The following is a 20688-nucleotide window of genomic DNA, read 5'->3' as shown; positions in this document are numbered from 1 at the left end:
AAGAGAGAAAGGTAGAGAGAAAAAGAGAACTCCTTCCTTCAGATCAGACTGTGACTGACCAGCGCCCCTAGCGGCTGACGTTGGTAGCACAGGGTGCTTTTCCTGGTACTCTCAGCTGCTGGAGTCCCGCCGTCTATTCCGCGGGTTTCTGGTATATTGGGGTCTGTCCCTTCATATGATACATTAGTGGTCCCGCACGCGTTCCTATGGGGGCGCTGCTGCCAGTCACCTGATGCAACAAGTCCCTGTGATGCTGGAAGTTGGACTCGTTCCCTGCCGGGCTCTCACCCGTCCGCCCATCAGCCGGCATCGCGCCCGGTGTGGCAGTCTCCAGCAGGCAGGATGGAGGCCGCTCAGCTCTGCCCTCTCCTGGCCGCCTCCTGCCTCTGCTCCTGTCCGGAGCCTTCTGTGCGGACTCCTCTCCGGCAGAGGAGATCTCAGGAGGGGACAGCAGAGGAGGAGACAGCAGAGCCCCGTCCTCCGCTCCCCACTGCCGGCCTGGAGCCTCTAATTGGTCCTGGGGGAGGCCCTGGGTTTGGGGTGGAGGCTGCTCCTCTGCAGCTCACATCATGTAATTGGTCCTCAGCCTCTTCATATAAACTGGAGGGGAGCAGAGAGCACAGAAGAGGCTGAGCGGCGGCGGCGGCAGAAGAGGAGGCAGAGGAGGCGGCAGAGAGCACAGAAGAGGCGGCAGAAGAGGAGGCAGAGGAGGAGGCTGAGGAGGAGGCAGAGAGCACAGAAGAGGAGGCTGAGCGGCGGCGGCAGAACTTCTCCAGCACCGGATTAACTCCTCCACTCCCAAGTGTCCCCCGGAGGCGCTGGATACCGCACGGTGTGGCCCCGCAGCTGCACGGGATTAACCCCTCCAGGACTGCACCTCCATTAACCCCTGCGCACCCGGGGGCTGCAGTGTGATTTCTCCCCCCCCCCCCCCCCCGGTTAACCCCTCCAGCTCCGGCCCCCCGGGGGGCAGTGACACGCGGGGCCGCAGGTTGATGCCGGGTGCATGCGGCGCCCCCCGGTCCTGGATGCCTGAGCGGCGGCGGGGGGCGGCGGACACTTGTTGCGGCGTCTGCTCTGCGGGATCGCGGCTCCGGGCAGTGGATTACTTCTGGCAGATCTGCAGGGATCCGGTGTGAGGACCCCCGGAGGGGCTGCTCTGTGCCGGCCGGGGTGGGGGCTCCGGGCAGCACTTTGGTGGAGTTGATGGATGCGGCGGAGACTCGGAGGAGGCTGGGATCCGTGCTCTGAGCCCGGCCGGGGCTGCTGGAGGCTGCGGGGGCTGCGCGGAGCCCGGGGGTCGCCGCCGAGGATGGAGATATTGTGGCTTCTCTTCCTGTCTCTGCTCCCCGGATCCAGCAGGGGACAAGGAGCGTACGGTAAGAGGCGACCGGGGGAAGGGGAGAGGAGCAGCGGGGAGAAGAGGAGAGGAGCAGCCGGGGAAAAGGAGAAGAGCAGCCGGGGAAAGAGGAGAGGAGCAGCCGGGGAAAAGGAGAAGAGCAGCCGGGGAGAGGGGAGAGGAGCAGCCGGGGAGAGGGGAGAGGAGCAAAGGGGGAAAGAGGAGAGGAGGAGCAGAGGGGGAAAGAGGATAGGAGCAGAGGGGGAAAGAGGAGAGGAGCAGCCGGGGTGAGGGGAGAGGAGCAGAGGGGGAAAGCGGAGAGGAGCAGAGGGGGAAAGAGGAGAGGAGGAGCAGTGGGAGAAAGAGGATAGGAGCAGAGGGGGAAAGAGGAGAGGAGCAGCTGGGGTGAGGGGAGAGGAGCAGCCGGGGTGAGGAGCAGCCGGGGCGAGGGGAGAGGAGCAGCCGGGGAGAGGAGAGGAGCAGCCAGGGAAAGTGGAGGGTCGTGGGCAGGGATTCTGTCCTCCCTTCACATTTCTTTTGTACCCCTAGCAGACCCCCAGATGTACCTGTGCCCCCTGCTCTTCTGTCTGCAAATGTCTGTGCCCCCATACCACAGCCTTGTGCCCCCCCCCCACATACCTCAGGTCCGTGCCCTAACCTTGTACCCCTGGCACCTTCCTCTCTATGACACCTGCTGTAGGACCCCCTGCATCCCAACTGTTGGGGGCCAATATCGGGATTATTACTGACATCGGGGGTCTCTGTGGGGCTGCTAAGCTCTTATCCAGCAGTCACTAACTGGCACTGGTCTGTGTACCTCACTGGTCTGTGTACCTCACTGGTCTGTGTACTCCACTGGTCTGTGTACTCCACTGGTCTGTGTACCCCACTGGTCTGTGTACCTCACTGGTCTGTGTACCTCACTGGTTTGTGTACCCCACTGGTCTGTGTACCTCACTGGTCTGTGTACCTCACTGGTCTGTGTACCTCACTGGTCTGTGTACCCCACTGGTTTGTGTACCTCACTGGTCTGTGTACCGCACTGGTCTGCGTACCCCACTGGTCTGTGTACCGCACTGGTCTGTATTCCGTACTGGTCTGTTTCCGTACTGGTCTGTTTCCGTACTGGTCTGTGTACCTCACTGGTCTGTTTCCGTACTGGTCTGTGTACCTCACTGGTCTGTATTCCGTACTGGTCTGTGTACCTCACTGGTCTGTATTCCGTACTGGTCTGTGTACCGCACTGGTCTGTATTCTGTACTGGCCTGTGTGCTTTAGACATCATAGTCAGTTCCAGTGCAGGAGGTGTAATAAATGATCTCTAGTCTGAAGTGGTGCATTATACTGTGCTATTATCTGTACTGCACTGGGCATTATGTTATATACATTATAACAGGCTGCAGGTGACAGTGGAGCCGTCCTGTAATAGACTGATGTGTGTGATGAGAGGACCCAGCAGCGGGTGCAGGTCAGCGCTCTGTAGTGTATAATAATCCTGCACTTGGCTGTAATCTCCAGTTTAATATTCCCTCTTTTCTTCTCTGTTCTGTCATTTATGATATACATTATTAAACTGTAATAAATGATCATCTCCAGTATAATACACCTGCACCATGCTGTTATATTAATACCGAGCCATCACTTACCCTTGTAATGCTCTCTACCATAGAGCAGAGTGGAGCTGGACTGTAATAAGCTATAATGTACGATAATAATGACTGCATGATGGTCTCTGGTATAGAAGTGCTACGATAGTGCGCCCTTCACCCCCGTACTATTATACTACAGGACAGACTACACAGGGCAGAAGGTGAGAGCAGAGGAGGTGCAGGGATGCTGGAGTGTAATAACAGTATAATAACCAGGTATTGGAGCAGGATATCCAGGGTATGAATAATGATACAAGTTTACTAACATTTGCTGCCTTTATTCTGCAGCAGATGAAACTAGAGCTATAATCTACAGCACGATAATCATATTATACAGTATGGAAGATGTGGTGTAATACATTATATATATATATATATATATATATATATATATATGTATATCGCCAAGGACTGGACTGTAATAAGCTATTCTCCGGGGATTCACAGCAGTCTGCAGCCGGGCAGCGCTGCAACGTATTCTGTACTGTGCCCGATAGATTACTGCTGCACATTATATACTATATACCCCCGACTATATACATGTGTACATGGTGATAAGGCAGGAGGAGCGCTGCTGTACTGTAATAAACTATAATTGTCAGGATAATTATACCCCAATGATCTATAGTCATAGTATAATAAATAATGCTGTAATACATTCTACCGTACGCAATACTATATACTGCTCGATAAAGCATGGGTCTACACACAGTTGTGGCCAAAAGTTGAGACTGACACATTTTGTTTTTCACATTTTGTGGTTTTAGTGTTTTTCTCTCTTTTAGTCGGCTGTTTCTATGGTTACTGACGAACAATTATAAACATTCCACAAGTTGTTACATTTTATTGACAAACACATGAAGTTTCTGTAAATAAATATTCCCAGTGCTGCCACTTATTCTAGTCTCCACACTTCTGCCCCTTATCCTCCACACTCCTGCCCCTTATCCTCCACACTCCTGCCCGTTATCCTCCACACTTCTGCCCCTTATTCTCCGCACTACTGCCCCTTATTCTCCGCACTTCTGCCCCTTATTCTCCACACTTCTGCCCCTTATTCTCCACACTCCTGCCCCTTATCCTCCACACTCCTGCCCCTTATCCTCCACACTTCTGCCCCTTATTCTCCGCACTACTGCCCCTTATTCTCCGCACTTCTGCCCCTTATTCCTCCACACTTCTGCCCCTTATTCTCTACACTCCTGCCCCTTATTCTCCACACTCCTGCCCCTTATCCTCCACACTCCTGCCCCTTATTCTCCGCACTTCTGCCCCTTATTCTCCGCACTTCTGCCCCTTATTCTCCACACTCCTGCCCCTTATTCTCCACACTTCTGCCCCTTATTCTCCACACTCCTGCCCCTTATTCTCCACACTTCTGCCCCTTATTCTCCACACTCCTGCCCCTTATCCTCCACACTCCTGCCCTTATTCGCCACACTCCTGCCCCTTATCCTCCACACTCCTGCCCTTATCCTCCACACTTCTGCCCCTTATTCTCCACACTTCTGCCCCTTATTCTCCACACTTCTGCCCCTTATTCTCCACACTCCTGCCCCTTATTCTCCACACTTCTGCCCCTTATTCTCCACACTTCTGCCCCTTATCCTCCACACTTCTGCCCCTTATTCTCCACACTTCTGCCCCTTATTCTCCACACTCCTGTCCCTTATTCTCCACACTTCTGCCCCTTATTCTCCACACTTCTGCCCCTTATTCTCCACACTTCTGCCCCTTATTCTCCACACTCCTGCCCCTTATTCTCCACACTTCTGCCCCTTATTCTCCACACTCCTGCCCCTTATCCTCCACACTCCTGCCCTTATTCGCCACACTCCTGCCCCTTATCCTCCACACTCCTGCCCTTATCCTCCACACTTCTGCCCCTTATTCTCCACACTTCTGCCCCTTATTCTCCACACTCCTGCCCCTTATTCTCCACACTTCTGCCCCTTATTCTCCGCACTTCTGCCCCTTATTCTCCACACTTCTGCCCCTTATTCTCCACACTTCTGCCCCTTATTCTCCACACTCCTGCCCCTTATTCTCCACACTTCTGCCCCTTATTCTCCACACTTCTGCCCCTTATCCTCCACACTTCTGCCCCTTATTCTCCACACTTCTGCCCCTTATTCTCCACACTTCTGCCCCTTATTCTCCACACTCCTGTCCCTTATTCTCCACACTTCTGCCCCTTATTCTCCACACTTCTGCCCCTTATTCTCCACACTCCTGCCCCTTATTCTCCACACTTCTGCCCCTTATTCTCCACACTCCTGCCCCTTATCCTCCACACTCCTGCCCTTATTCGCCACACTCCTGCCCCTTATCCTCCACACTCCTGCCCTTATCCTCCACACTTCTGCCCCTTATTCTCCACACTTCTGCCCCTTATTCTCCACACTCCTGCCCCTTATTCTCCACACTTCTGCCCCTTATTCTCCACACTTCTGCCTCTTATTCTCCGCACTCCTGCCGCTTATTCTCCACACTCCTGCCCCTTATCCTCCACACTCCTGCCCCTTATTATCCACACTCCTGCCCCTTATTATCCACACTTCTGCCCCTTATTCTCCACACTCCTGCCCCTTATTCTATACACTCCTGCCCCTTATTCTCTACACTCCTGCCCCTTATTCTCTACACTCCTGCCCCTTATTCTCTACACTCCTGCCCCTTATTCTCTACACTCCTGCCCCTTATTCTCTACACTTCTGCCCCTTATTCTCTACACTTCTGCCCCTTATTCTCTACACTCCTGCCCCTTATTCTCTACACTCCTGCCCCTTATTCTCTACACTCCTGCCCCTTATCCTCCACACGTCTGCCCCTTATTCTCCGCACTCGTGCCCCTTATCCTCTGCACTCGTGCCCCTTATCCTCCGCACTCCTGCCCCTTTCTCTCCACACTCCTGCCCCTTATTCTCCACACTCCTGCCCCTTATTCTGTACACTCCTGCCCTTTATCCTCCCCACTCCTGCCCCTTATCCTCCGCATTCGTGCCCCTTATTCTCCACACTTCTGCCCCTTATTCTCCGCACTTCTGCCCCTTATTCTCCACACTCCTGCCCCTTATCCTCCACACTCCTGCCCCTTATTATCCACACTCCTGCCCCTTATTATCCACACTTCTGCCCCTTATTCTCCACACTCCTGCCCCTTATTCTCTACACTCCTGCCCCTTATTCTCTACACTCCTGCCCCTTATTCTCTACACTCCTGCCCCTTATTCTCCGCACTCCTGCCCCTTATTCTCTTCACTCCTGCCCCTTATTCTCTACACTTCTGCCCCTTATTCTCTACACTCCTGCCCCTTATTCTCTACACTCCTGCCCCTTATTCTCTACACTCCTGCCCCTTATTCTCTACACTCCTGCCCCTTATCCTCCACACGTCTGCCCCTTATTCTCCGCACTCGTGCCCCTTATCCTCTGCACTCGTGCCCCTTATCCTCCGCACTCCTGCCCCTTTCTCTCCACACTCCTGCCCCTTATTCTCCACACTCCTGCCCCTTATTCTGTACACTCCTGCCCTTTATCCTCCCCACTCCTGCCCCTTATCCTCCGCATTCGTGCCCCTTATTCTCCACACTTCTGCCCCTTATTCTTCGCACTTCTGCCCCTTATTCTCCACACTCCTGCCCCTTATTCTCCACACTCCTGCCCCTTATTCTCCACACTCCTGCCCCTTATTCTCTACACTCCTGCCCCTTATTCTCTACACTCCTGCCCCTTATTCTCTACACTTCTGCCCCTTATTCTCTACACTTCTGCCCCTTATTCTCCGCACTCCTGCCCCTTATTCTCTACACTCCTGCCCCTTATTCTCTACACTCGTGCCCCTTATCCTCCGCACTCGTGCCCCTTATCCTCCGCACTCGTGCCCCTTATCCTCCCCACTCCTGCCCCTTTCTCTCCACACTCCTGCCCCTTATTCTCCACACTCCTGCCCCTTATTCTCTACACTCCTGCCCTTTATCCTCCGCACTCCTGCCCCTTTCTCTCCACACTCCTGCCCCTTATTCTCCACACTCCTGCCCCTTATTTTCTACACTCCTGCCCTTTATCCTCCGCACTCCTGCCCCTTATCCTCTGCACTCGTGCCCCTTATCCTCCGCACTCGTGCCCCTTATTCTCCGCACTTCTGCCCCTTACTCTCCACACTTCTGCCCCTTACTCTCCACACTTCTGCCCCTTACTCTCCACACTTCTGCCCCTTATTCTCCACACTTCTGCCCCTTATTCTCCACACTCCTGCCCCTTATTCTCCACACTTCTTCCCTTTCCGCGGCAGCTGGATATCGGCTCCTGGACAGATCCTGACTGATGGCCGCCCGTTCTTGTCTCATCAGAGCTCGGAGTTATCACAATTTCTGGGTTTTTCTTTGTCACTTTCTGAGGATTGATCGCAGGTTCTCACTGGAACGGAGATCTGGGGAGTTTCTGTCTGTGAACCCAAAATCTCAATGTTTCAGTCACTGAGCCACTTAGTTCTCACTTTTGCCTTGTGACCTGGTCTCCATCATGGGGGTTAAAGCATCATCACCACATTGTCCTGGATGATGGGCGAATTTGCTCTTAGAGGAGGATTAGATCCCATTCTTTATTTTTGGTTCTGTTCTTAGATAAATTGTGAGTTACCCCCTCCATGGATGAGAATTCCCCACACATGAGCTTCACCAGAGAAAATAACTTCCCCGCTGTCCTCTGCAGTCCGGTCATTGCACTTCCTGCAGTTACTTTTTCTGATAAATCCCCTTCACAATGTTTGGGACATCAGGAATCATGATTGTCCAAAGAAGAGAAGGTGACGCTGCCATCAGTCCTGTGGGTGCCGGCAGTAAAGACTCCTGAGACCACTCATGTGCGGGGGCTTCTCATCCATGGAGGAGCTCACAATATGTGGGGGCTTCTCATCCATAGAGGGGATCGCTTACAATGTGCGGGGGCTTCTCATCCATGGAGGGGGTCACTCACAATGTGTGGAGGTTTCTCATCCATGGAGGGGATCACTTACAATGTGTGGGGGCTTCTTATCCATGGAGGGGATCACTCACAATGTGCGGGGGCTTCTCATCCATGGAGGGGGTCACTCTCAATGTGTGGGGGACTTCTCATCCATGGAGGGGGTCACTCACAATGTGTGGGGGCTTCTCATCCATGGAGGGGGTCACTCACAATGTGTTGGGGCTTCTCATCTATGGAGGGGGTCACTCTCAGTGTGCGGGGGCCTCTCATCCATGGAGGGGGTCACTCACAATATGCGGGGGACTTCTCATCCATGGAGGGGGTCGCTCACAATGTGCGGGGGCTTCTCATCCATGGAGGGGGTCACTCACAATGTGTGGGGGACTTCTCATCCATGGAGGGGGTCACTCTCAATGTGTGGAGGTTTCTCATCCATGGAGGGGGTCACTCACAATGTGTGGGGGCTTCTCATCCATGGAGGGGGTCACTCACAATGTGTGGGGGACTTCTCATCCATGGAGGGGATCACTCAGAATGTGTGGTGGCTTCTCATCCATGGAGGGGGTCACTCTCAATGTGTGGGGGCTTCTCATCCATGGAGGGGGTCACTCACAATGTGTGGGGACTTCTCATCCATGGAGGGGGTCACTCACAATGTGTGGGGGCTTCTCATCCATGGAGGGGGTCACTCACAATGTGTGGGGGACTTCTCATCCATGGAGGGGGTCACTCTCAATGTGTGGGGGCTTCTCATCCATGGAGGGGGTCACTCACAATGTGTGGGGGACTTCTCATCCATGGAGGGGATCACTCAGAATGTGTGGTGGCTTCTCATCCATGGAGGGGGTCACTCACAATGTGTGGGGACTTCTCATCCATGGAGGGGGTCACTCACAATGTGTGGGGGCTTCTCATCCATGGAGGGGGTCACTCACAATGTGTGGGGGACTTCTCATCCATGGAAGGGGTCACTCTCAATGTGTGGAGGACTTCTCATCCATGGAGGGGATCACTCAGAATTATACCTAATACCACGGCCATGAATAAAGAAAGGGATCTCCAAGAACAACTTCTCCCATCATCTAGGATAATGTGGTGATGATGCTTTCTCCCCCATGATGGAGACCAGGTCAAAAGGCAAAAGTGAGAATTAAGTGTCTTGGGAAACAAAACTCCCCAGATCTCAGTCCCATTAAGAACCTGCGGTCATTCCTCAAAAACCCAGAAAGAAAATAGAAAGGAAAACCCAGAACTTGTGATAACTCTGATCCGTGATGATGATACAAGAACGGGCGGCCATCAGTCAGGATCTGTCCAGAGCCGATATCCAGCTGCCGGGGGAAGGGCAGAAGTGTGGAGAGTAAGGGGCAGGAGTGTGGAGAATAAGGGGCAGGAGTGAGGAGAGTAAGGGGCAGGAGTGTGGAGAATAAGGGGCAGGAGTGTGGAGAGTAAGGGGCAGGAGTGTGGAGAGTAAGGGGCAGGAGTGTGGAGAGTAAGGGGCAGGAGTGTGGAGAATAAGGGGCAGCGCTGCCGGGAATATTGAGGCGTCACAGAAACTTCATGTGTTTGTCAATAAAAATGTAACAACTTGCGGAATGTTTATAATTGTGCATCAGTAACCATAGAAACATGCGTCTAAAAGAGCGAAAAACACTAAAATCACAAAATGTGAAAAATAAAATGTGTGTCGGTCTCAGGACTTTTGGCTACAACTGTATAAATGTACAGGATTATAAGGCAGGAGAGGGGATGATACCCTGTAATAAACTATAATGTGCCGTATTATTATACCACACTGATTGCTGAGGTCACCAGTATAAAGCTGCTCCATACTGTGATAAACCATATACCTCTCTGTATTCCCAGAGGATGGTATGCAGAGGGGAGCGGAGGAGAGGGGAGCGGAGGAAAAGAGCAGAGGAGAGGGGAGCAGAGGAAAAGAGCAGAGGAGAGGGGAGCAGAGGAAAAGAGCAGAGGAGAGCAGAGGGGAGGGGAGTAGAGAAGGGAACAGAGGAGAGGGGAGCAGAGGAAAAGAGAGCAGAGGAGAGGGGAGCAGAGGAAAAGAGCAGAGGAGAGCAGAGGGGAGGGGAGTAGAGAAGGGAACAGAGGAGAGGTGAGCAGAGGAAAAGAGCAGAGGAGAGGGGAGCAGAGGAGAGCAGAGGGGAGGGGAGTAGAGAAGGGAACAGAGGAGAGGGGAGCAGAGGAAAAGAGGAGAGGGGAGGGGAGTAGAGAAGGGAACAGAGGAGAGGGGAGCAGAGGAAAAGAGGAGAGGGGAGGGGAGTAGAGAAGGGAACAGGAAAAGAGAGCAGAGGGGAGGGGAGTAGAGAAGGGAACAGAGGAGAGAGGAGCAGAGGAAAAGAGCAGAGGGGAGCAGAGGAGAGGGGATTAGAGGAAAAGAGCAGAGGGGAGCAGAGGAGAGGGGATTAGAGGAAAAGAGCAGAGGGGAGGGGAGTAGAGAAGGGAACAGAGGAGAGGTGAGCAGAGGAAAAGAGCAGAGGAGAGGGGAGCAGAGGAAAAGAGCAGAGGGGAGCAGAGGGGAGGGGAGTAGAGAAGGGAACAGCGGAGAGGGGAGCAGAGGAAAAGAGCAGAGGAGAGGGGATTAGAGGAAAAGAGCAGAGGGGAGGGGAGTAGAGAAGGGAACAGAGGAAAAGAGAGCAGAGGGGAGGGGAGTAGAGAAGGGAACAGGGGAGAGAGGAGCAGAGGAAAAGAGCAGAGGGGAGCAGAGGAGAGGGGATTAGAGGAAAAGAGCAGAGGGGAGCAGAGGAGAGGAGAAGGGAGCAGAGGAAAAGAGAGCAGAGGGGAGGGGAGTAGAGAAGGGAACAGAGGAGAGGTGAGCAGAGGAAAAGAGCAGAGGAGAGGGGAGCAGAGGAAAAGAGCAGAGGAGAGCAGAGGGGAGGGGAGTAGAGAAGGGAACAGAGGAGAGGGGAGCAGAGGAAAAGAGGAGAGGGGAGGGGAGTAGAGAAGGGAACAGGAAAAGAGAGCAGAGGGGAGGGGAGTAGAGAAGGGAACAGAGGAGAGAGGAGCAGAGGAAAAGAGCAGAGGGGAGCAGAGGAGAGGGGATTAGAGGAAAAGAGCAGAGGGGAGCAGAGGAGAGGGGATTAGAGGAAATAGCAGAGGGGAGGGGAGTAGAGAAGGGAATAGAGGAGAGGTCAGCAGAGGAAAAGAGCAGACGGGAGCAGAGGAAAAGAGCAGAGGAAAAGAGCAGAGGGGAGCAGAGGAGAGGCGATTAGAGGAAAAGAGCAGACGGGAGCAGAGGATAGGAGAAGGAAGCAGAGGATAGGAGAGCAGAGCAGAGGAGGAAGCCCCACTGGCAGTACATTAATACCTTTATGTGCCCCGATGTAATATATGAGGGGTAATCAGACACTTACAGGATATTTCCTTGTACATGGGGAATATTGCAGGCTGTATACCACCATGCAGGGTGTAATGACAGCAGAGCATGTCATATACAGTAATATGTGCACTATAGGGGCAGATAGCAGCAGGTAATGGGATAAGTACAATAAGCTTCTCTATTGCTCTCTGGTATCAGGTGTGAGCAGCTCGTACAGAAGTTGATGGGGCTGAGTTGTGAGAGTGACAGTCCTAACATGGTCTTCAGAGATGCCATAACGATCTGTTCTCTGGATGTGCTGCACTCGGCAGATGTAGCAGAGCTGATCTGGTCAGTGGCCGCCACACATGGTGATATGATGCCGCTTGGCTGTGGTCGTTTTTTCATGATGGCCGTCCACATCAACCTTGGCAGTTTCATAATTCCCATCATATTCTTCTTGTAATCTGTCCACTATCCACAGTTACTACAACCCCATTTTTTTTCCTAGGATGCAGTAGAGGCTCATACGTAGTACATAGGCATAGAATCTGATTGCCCACCCTTGGTTTGGGGGTCTTCAGGCTTCTCTGTGTGGCTGGTTTCCTTCTCCCCACGGAGCTGAGTCTTCTCGTCTTTTCAGGACCTTTGTGTGTATGAGGGGGGTCTCCATGCTGGATCTCTTCTGCCCAGGTCTTTGGGGGTCTTGTAGATGGAACTTTTTTGTTACAGTGGCTTTTTACTTTACACCATTAATTTTTGCAAAAAAAAAAACTGCATCCTGGTAAATATTTGGTGCAAATGTTGATATTACACGGCCACAGCTACATTCATGTGGAAATGAGTGCGCGGTGCACGGGTCGTTAATTTTGGGTTCGGACGTTGAATGAATCTTTCCTAGGCACATGTGAGGCAGAGATCCATGGTCAGTCTGGGCATTGTAGTCCATATGCCGACTGTGAAACTCAGATGTCTTAATTCAGCCTAAAAAGACAAGAATTGTGGTTTTAATGGCATAAATGTATGTGGCACAAAGGACTGCAGTGCGTGAGCCCCACTCCCTATCCACGTACAGCAAACATCGCCGCCAAAACCAACATGGAAGACCCCCAGAGCCACAGTCCAGACAGATCCTTCCTGTGTGTTATGGGAATGCTGTGACAGCTGCAAATCTGTCACCCGTGAGCGCAGGTCTGAGCCGCTGCTTATTAGAGGTGACAGGATAAGGACAGTGGATGGATGTGATGGCGGGGATCACATCGCAGACCGCACAGAATCCGCTGATGATCCAAGGGAAAATCCTCCTCTTTACAACAGTGACATCTTCAGGCTGAAAGACGAATTACACTCAAGAGAAGAAAATCATAGAAGAAAAGTTCTGCCGCTTTCTGATAGACCTTCATTTAGACGTCACCATTTTTAGGATGCGCTTACTGTCAGTGAATAAGAACAGGTTAAAGTAGGACCCTCCACACAGGCTTGTGAGTGACAGTGCTGTTACCCTCTGACCCCCACAAACACCAGGGCAATCAGCATTAGAGACACTTCACCCAAATGCAGAATACCGTATAACACCTCACCGGTTCACTCGTGCGGAGTTCTGCTTTATACTCTTATGTCGTGAGACCGGAATCCGGCACCAGCAAAAGAGATTCTTCCGGTCTGAAGTGCTGTACTAGTGAATGAGACCAGGCTGCACCCATGGGCGTAGCTCTCCGGCTCTCTGCTGAGTGTTAGGCTGTGTTCACATATCATGTTCTTTCAGCGTTTTTTGATGCAGTTTTTTTTTTTTTTTTGCAGATTTTCATCTGCCTTTTTGCAGTACCAGCAAAAGTCTATGAGAAGCCAGACGTCTCTGTTCACACATCTTGTTTTCTTTTTTTGTGTTCAGGATTTTGTGCCTTGCATGTTTTTTTTTTTTGGAAAATAGAGCATGTCACTTTTTTTTTCCAGCGTATTTTCAGCCTTTTTTCACCCCTAGGAAGTAATGGGTGGTGAAAAAACGCATCAAAATTTGTATCAGCGTTTTTGATGCCAACATAGAATGGGGTTCTTTTTTTTTTCACAGAACTTTATGTGCGTGCATGAAAAGAGCCTGAAGGACAGTGAAAAAAAACGCATCAAAAAAAGCACCAAAAAAGCACCAAAACTGCAAGAAAAATCCCGAACAAAATACCCTTGAAGATCTGGTTTTACTGTAGAAAAAAAAAACTATGATGTGTGAACATAGCCTTACAGTTGCATCCAGTCCAGACTGTGCACTGATCACCTCCCTGGTACCTCGCTACAATGTATCACTCCGGGCTCTTTAACTGCAGGTGTAAACAGAACCCTGGGGAGCTTTCATATTTCACAGGGTTATTATTCCGCTGCTGTAACTAAAGCAGCTATTTACATGGGACTGCTGTGTTCATCCTTCCTGTGTTTACGATGGTGACTCCGCTGTTGATTCAGGGAGAGAGAAATTCCCAGGAAAAATCGAAGCAGCCAGCGACGACTGGAAACAGGAGGAAGCAGTGAATGCTGGGGGTGGAGGACAATGGGGGTTTGTTATGAGCTGCAGGGAGAGGGAAAGTCTGCCGGACACAGTGACCACCCGGGATCTCAGGGACAGTAAGCGGCCATTGTATGACGCTACCCCCTGACCCTGCAGGGCCGCGCCATAAATCTCTGCCTGTTACCCTCACAAGCGCCGTGGGAGGGATTCACATCATCCACAGTTTTATCTTTTTAAAATCCAAATATCTGAGAAAGGTGACGACTTATAGAGGATCTACAATAAGTGATTCAGTGCTTTATATCATTACAGTCCCTCCGAAACGGACTCCCAGATCCATGTTTAGTCACATGTATGCCTAACCCCAGAATAAACTGATCGGCCCCAGAATACACTGACCGGCCCCTGAATACACTGTCCGGTCCCTGAATACACTGACCGGCCCCAGAATACACTGACCGGCCCCTGAATACACTGACCCGTCCCTGTATACACTGTCCGGTCCCTGAATACACTGACCTGCCCCTGAATACACTGACCGGCCCCTGAATACACTGACCGGCCCCTAAATACACTGACCGGCCCCTAAATACACTGACCGGCCCCTGAATACACTATCCGGCCCCTGAATACACTGACCAGCCCCTGAATACACTGACCGGCCCCTGAATACACTGACCGGCCCCTAAATACACTGACCGGCCCCTAAATACACTGACCGGCCCCTGAATACACTGACCGGCCCTTGTATACACTGACCCGTCCCTGTATACACTGTCCGGTCCCTGAATACACTGACCTGCCCCTGAATACACTGACCGGCCCCTGAATACACTGACCGGCCCCTAAATACACTGACCGGCCCCTAAATACACTGACCGGCCCCTGAATACACTGACCGGCCCCTGAATACACTATCCGGCCCCTGAATACACTGACCAGCCCCTGAATACACTGACCGGCCCCTGAATACACTGACCGGCCCCTGAATACTCTGACCGGCCCCTGAATACACTGACCAGCCCCTGAATACACTGACCGGCCCCTGAATACACTGACCGGCCCCTGAATACACTGACCAGCCCCTGAATACACTGACCGGCCCCTGAATACAATGATACACCCCTAAATACACTGACCGGCCCTGAACACACTGACCGGCCCCTGAATACACTGACCGGCCCCTGAATACACTGACCGGCCCCTGAATACAATGATACACCCCTAAATACACTGACCGGCCCTGAACACACTGACCGGCCCCTGAATACACTGTCCGGCCCCAGAATACACTGACCGGCCCCTGAATACACTGTCCGGTCCCTGAATACATTGACCGGCCCCAGAATACACTGACCGGCCCCTGAATACACTGACCGGCCCCTGAATACAATGATACACCCCTAAATACACTGACCGGCCCTGAACACACTGACCGGCCCCTGAATACACTGTCCGGCCCCAGAATACACTGACCGGCCCCTGAATACACTGTCCGGCCCCAGAATACACTGACCGGCCCCTGAATACACTGACCCGTCCCTGTATACACTGTCCGGTCCCTCAATACACTGACCGGCCCCTGAATACACTGACCGGCCCCTGAATACACTGACTGGCCCCTGAATACACTGACCGGCCCCTGAATACACTGACCGGCCCCTAAATACAATGATACACCCCTAAATACACTGACCGGCCCCTGAATACACTGACCGGCCCCTGAATACACTGACCGGCCCCTGAATACACTGACCGGCCCCTAAATACAATGATACACCCCTAAATACACTGACCGGCCCTGAACACAGTGACCGGCCCCTGAATACACTGACCCGCCCCTGAATACACTGACCCATCCCTGTATATACTGACCGGCCCCTGAATACACTGACCCATCCCTGTATATACTGACCGGCCCTGAATACACTGACCGGCCCCTGAATACACTGACCAGCCCCTGAATACACTGACCGGCCCCTGAATACAATGATACACCCCTAAATACACTGACCGGCCCTGAACACACTGACCGGCCCCTGAATACACTGACCGGCCCCTGAATACACTGACCGGCCCCTGAATACAATGATACACCCCTAAATACACTGACCGGCCCTGAACACACTGACCGGCCCCTGAATACACTGTCCGGCCCCAGAATACACTGACCGGCCCCTGAATACACTGTCCGGTCCCTGAATACATTGACCGGCCCCAGAATACACTGATCGGCCCCTGAATACACTGACCGGCCCCTGAATACAATGATACACCCCTAAATACACTGACCGGCCCTGAACACACTGACCGGCCCCTGAATACACTGTCCGGCCCCAGAATACACTGACCGGCCCCTGAATACACTGTCCGGCCCCAGAATACACTGACCGGCCCCTGAATACACTGACCCGTCCCTGTATACACTGTCCGGCCCCTGAATACACTGACCGGCCCCTGAATACACTGACCGGCCCCTGAATACACTGACTGGCCCCTGAATACACTGACCGGCCCCTGAATACACTGACCGGCCCCTAAATACAATGATACACCCCTAAATACACTGACCGGCCCCTGAATACACTGACCGGCCCCTGAATACACTGACCGGCCCCTAAATACAATGATACACCCCTAAATACACTGACCGGCCCTGAACACAGTGACCGGCCCCTGAATACACTGACCCGCCCCTGAATACACTGACCCATCCCTGTATATACTGACCGGCCCCTGAATACACTGACCCATCCCTGTATATACTGACCGGCCCTGAATACACTGACCAGCCCCTGAATACACTGACCGGCCCCTGAATACACTGACCGGCCCCTGAATACCCTGACCGGCCCCTGAATACACTGACCGGCCCCTGAACACACTGACCCGCCCCTGTATACACTGACCCGCCCCTGAATACACTGACCGGCCCCTGAACACACTGACCCGCCCCTGTATACACTGACCGGCCCCTGAATACACTGACCGGCCCCTGAATACACTGACCAGCCCCTAAATTCAGTGATACACCCCTAAATACACTGACCGGCCCTGAACACACTGACCGGCCCCTGAATACACTGACCAGCCCCTGAATACACTGACCGGCCCCTGAATACCCTGACCGGCCCCTGAATACACTGACCGGCCCCTGTATACACTGACCAGCCCCTAAATACAATGATACACCCCTAAATACACTGACCGGCCCTGAACACACTGACCGGCCCCTGAATACACTGTCCGGCCCCAGAATACACTGACCGGCCCCTGAATACACTGTCCGGTCCCTGAATACACTGACCGGTCCCTGTATATACTGACACATCCCTGTATACACTGACCGGCCCCTGAATACACTGACCCATCCCTGTATACACTGACCCGCCCCTGTATACACTGACCGGCCCCTGAATACACTGACCGGCCCCTGAATACTCTGACCGGCCCCTGAATACTCTGACCGCCCCCTGAATACACTGACCGGCCCCTGAGTACACTGACTGGCCCCTGAACACACTGACCGGCCCCTGAATACACTGACCCGTCCCTGTATATACTGACACATCCCTGTATACACTGACCGCCCCCTGAATACACTGACTGGCCCCTGAATACACTGACCAGTCCCTGAATACACTGACCCGCCCCTGTATACACTGACCGGCCCCTGTATACACTGACCGGCCCTGAACACACTGACCGGCCCCTGAATACACTGTCCGGCCCCAGAATACACTGACCGGCCCCTGAATACACTGTCCGGTCCCTGAATACACTGACCGATCCCTGTATATACTGACACATCCCTGTATACACTGACCGGCCCCTGAATACACTGACCCATCCCTGTATACACTGACCCGCCCCTGTATACACTGACCGGCCCCTGAATACACTGACCGGCCCCTGAATACTCTGACCGGCCCCTGAATACACTGACCGCCCCCTGAATACACTGACCGGCCCCTGAATACACTGACCGGCCCCTGAACACACTGACCGGCCCCTGAATACACTGACCCGTCCCTGTATATACTGACACATCCCTGTATACACTGACCGCCCCCTGAATACACTGACCGGCCCCTGAATACACTGACCGGCCCCTGAATACACTGACTCAGCCATGAGTACAGTGGCCCATCCATTAATATAGTGACCCGCCCCTGAATACAGTGACTTACCTCTGAATACACTGACCTACCTGTGACTATACTGATTGGCCCCTGAATACAGATATCTCCTGAATGGACTGACCCCTCAGACCTTTCCTCGTTTTCTCAGCCGCCCCTGAGGATCCTGATCCCCCCATGATTTCACTCTCCAGCCTTTTAATACACTGTCTCACCACTGACCGGCCGCTGAGCACACTTGTCACTTTCCTGACACCGCCGCTGCTCTGCAAAGCTCCGCTTACCTAGGACTGATGTTTATACACATTCCCCTCCACTACATCTGTCAAATGCTGCAGCACTACACCAGATAAACTCCTGAAAATACATTTACGCACGATGACAGCGGCCATTAAACAACTACCAATTAGCTGCATGTACGACAGTTCCGTTCTGCGCACAAAGAGTATGACTTTCTCGGCAGCTCGTACTGATCACACAGGCAGAGCAGCCACATAAAATATCATCATTCTCTGCAGCACATGCTGATCATGCAGGACAATCACATAGAATATTATGTTCTCGGCAGCACCTACTAGTCACACAGGACATATAGAATATTGTCATAGATGTAATTGTAAAATGTATAAAAAGCTCACGCTCTAACACACTCCACATGATACCAGTGCAGCTGGGACTCCCCTGCTGCAAACAGGGAATTAAAGTGGGTTGTCTGATGAATCGCAGACATGGAGTCCGGGAACGGCTTGCAGAAGGGAGGCGATAGATTTATGGCCTGCGGGATGCCTTATGGCCCTTTCCTCCCTATGTCAGAGAACTGCAAACAAACTGCTGTGAGCCCGGATTTCAGTTATTAATATTGTTTTTTTTTTGTGAATAGCAAGGGTCCTACATTTATGGCTGGCATATTTCCAGCGTTGTGACGAACGTAACTCATTGAGTTACATCACTAAGCTGTCGCCGCATCAGTCGACAAATTAAAATCTGACAGATGGATGATAATATCCATGCCATGTTTTCTTTCAATGGAAAGCTAAAAACAGAATAGGAAATATGATATTAATATCTCTTGCCTGGGACCTCCTGGGGTGAAGATATCCTGAAAGTTGGAGATCTCATCATTTTTGGGACTCTAGCCACATCCTGAAAGTTGGAGATCTCTTCATTTTTGGGACCCTAGCCACATCCTGAAAGTTGGAGATCTCTTAATTTTTTGGGACCCTAGCCACATCCTATGACCAACCCCCATATGAGCTCACCAAGGAGAGGTATGTGGGCTTGGGTTTTATCCAATAAAAGCAGATTCTGAGTTCTTGTCATTGTCAGTCCTGTAAGACACAGTTCACTGTGGTTCTGTGCCAGTTCCCTAAAAGGAGCGCTTTCCTCCACTATGATCTGCTCCATTTCTGTGACATCAGGTTTAGTACTTTTTCTTTTGCTATTCCTTTTTGTTTTATGTAATTGTATATATCGTATTGGTTTCTTCCCATGTATCAGCTTTGTATATTTTCATAAACACTGCCTGCTTTTCCTGATTAAATATGTAAAATTTAATAGCTCAATCCCTCTTGCTTTGTAAACCGCACCCCTGAAGCCATACGCTACCTGCAACGGGGGTCCAATCGGCCTATATAAATGACTGGTGGTGACAGCTAGTGGTTACTTTTGTTATGGGTTTAGTTGACAGTGAATGTATCGGGGTATATATATATTGCATTAGTTGGAATCGGAGGTGTATATACCATATGCTCACTGCGAGTTCCCCAATAACCGGCCTAGTAGTGGAAGCAGCCGCAGCCTTGTCCATCACTCATCAGTCAATTGCGTAATTGTCCTGATGATTGGAGGCAGTGGAGTGTTGGTTCTTCACCATTGGTACCAGCCGAGAGATCTGTTTGATTCCCTGGCTGTGTTCTTGACCAATTGGTGGCATATGTGCATGATCTCCCTACTGTTCCCTGATAAATATCATTATTATTGGCAGCACATACTGTTCAGACAGGACAATCATTTAATACATGTTCTCGGCAGCACATACTGATCAGACAGGACAATCATTTAATACATGTCCTCGGCAGCACATTCTGATCACACAGGACAATCATTTAATACATGTCCTCGGCAGCACATTCTGATCACACAGGGTAATGATTTAATGCATGTTCTCGGCAGCACATACTGATCACACAGGACAATCATTTAATACATGTCCTCGGCAGCACATTCTGATCACACAGGACAATCATTTAATACATGTCCCAGGTAGCACATACTGATCAGACAGGACAATCATTTAATACATGTCCTCGGCAGCACATTCTGATCACACAGGACAATCATTTAATACATGTTCTCGGCAGCACATACTGATCAGACAGGACAATCATTTTATACATGTCTTCGGCAGCACATTTTGATCACACAGGACAATCATTTAATACATGTCCTCGGCAGCACATACTGATCACACAGGACAATGATTTAATACATGTCCTCGGCAGCACATTCTGATCACACAGGACAATCATTTAATACATGTCCTCGGCAGCACATTCTGATCACACAGGACAATCATTTAATCCATGTCTTCGGCAGCACATTCTGATCACACAGGACAATCATTTAATCCATGTCTTCGGCAGCACATTCTGATCACACAGGATAATCATTTAATACATGTCCTCGGCAGCACATTCTGATCACACAGGATAATCATTTATTACATGTCCTCGGCAGCACATTCTGATCACACAGGACAATCATTTAATACATGTCCTCGG

General features: G+C 51.6%; 1 protein-coding gene across 5 annotated transcripts in view; it reads left to right on the top strand.

Moving 5' to 3' along the window:
- Positions 1-393: 393 nt before the first annotated feature.
- The window catches only part of MDGA1 (MAM domain containing glycosylphosphatidylinositol anchor 1), a 476469-nt gene continuing 456174 nt past the window's right edge, over positions 394-20688 (top strand). For 3 of the 5 annotated variants that reach the window (XM_073671693.1, XM_073671691.1, XM_073671689.1), the window contains exon 1: positions 397-1379. In XM_073671693.1, the coding sequence (XP_073527794.1) occupies positions 1211-1379 (169 nt within the window). In that variant the 5' untranslated portion in view covers positions 397-1210. Of the gene's footprint in view, positions 1380-20688 lie in introns of all 5 variants that reach the window. The other 2 variants (XM_073671690.1, XM_073671688.1) reach the window with 2 other exon arrangements.

The sequence above is a fragment of the Phyllobates terribilis genome, unplaced genomic scaffold, assembly GCF_046119375.1.
Source record: "Phyllobates terribilis strain yellow unplaced genomic scaffold, ASM4611937v1 Scaffold_3__8_contigs__length_932513732, whole genome shotgun sequence".
Lineage (NCBI taxonomy): Eukaryota > Metazoa > Chordata > Amphibia > Anura > Dendrobatidae > Phyllobates > Phyllobates terribilis.
This window is presented reverse-complemented; position numbering and strand designations above follow the sequence as displayed.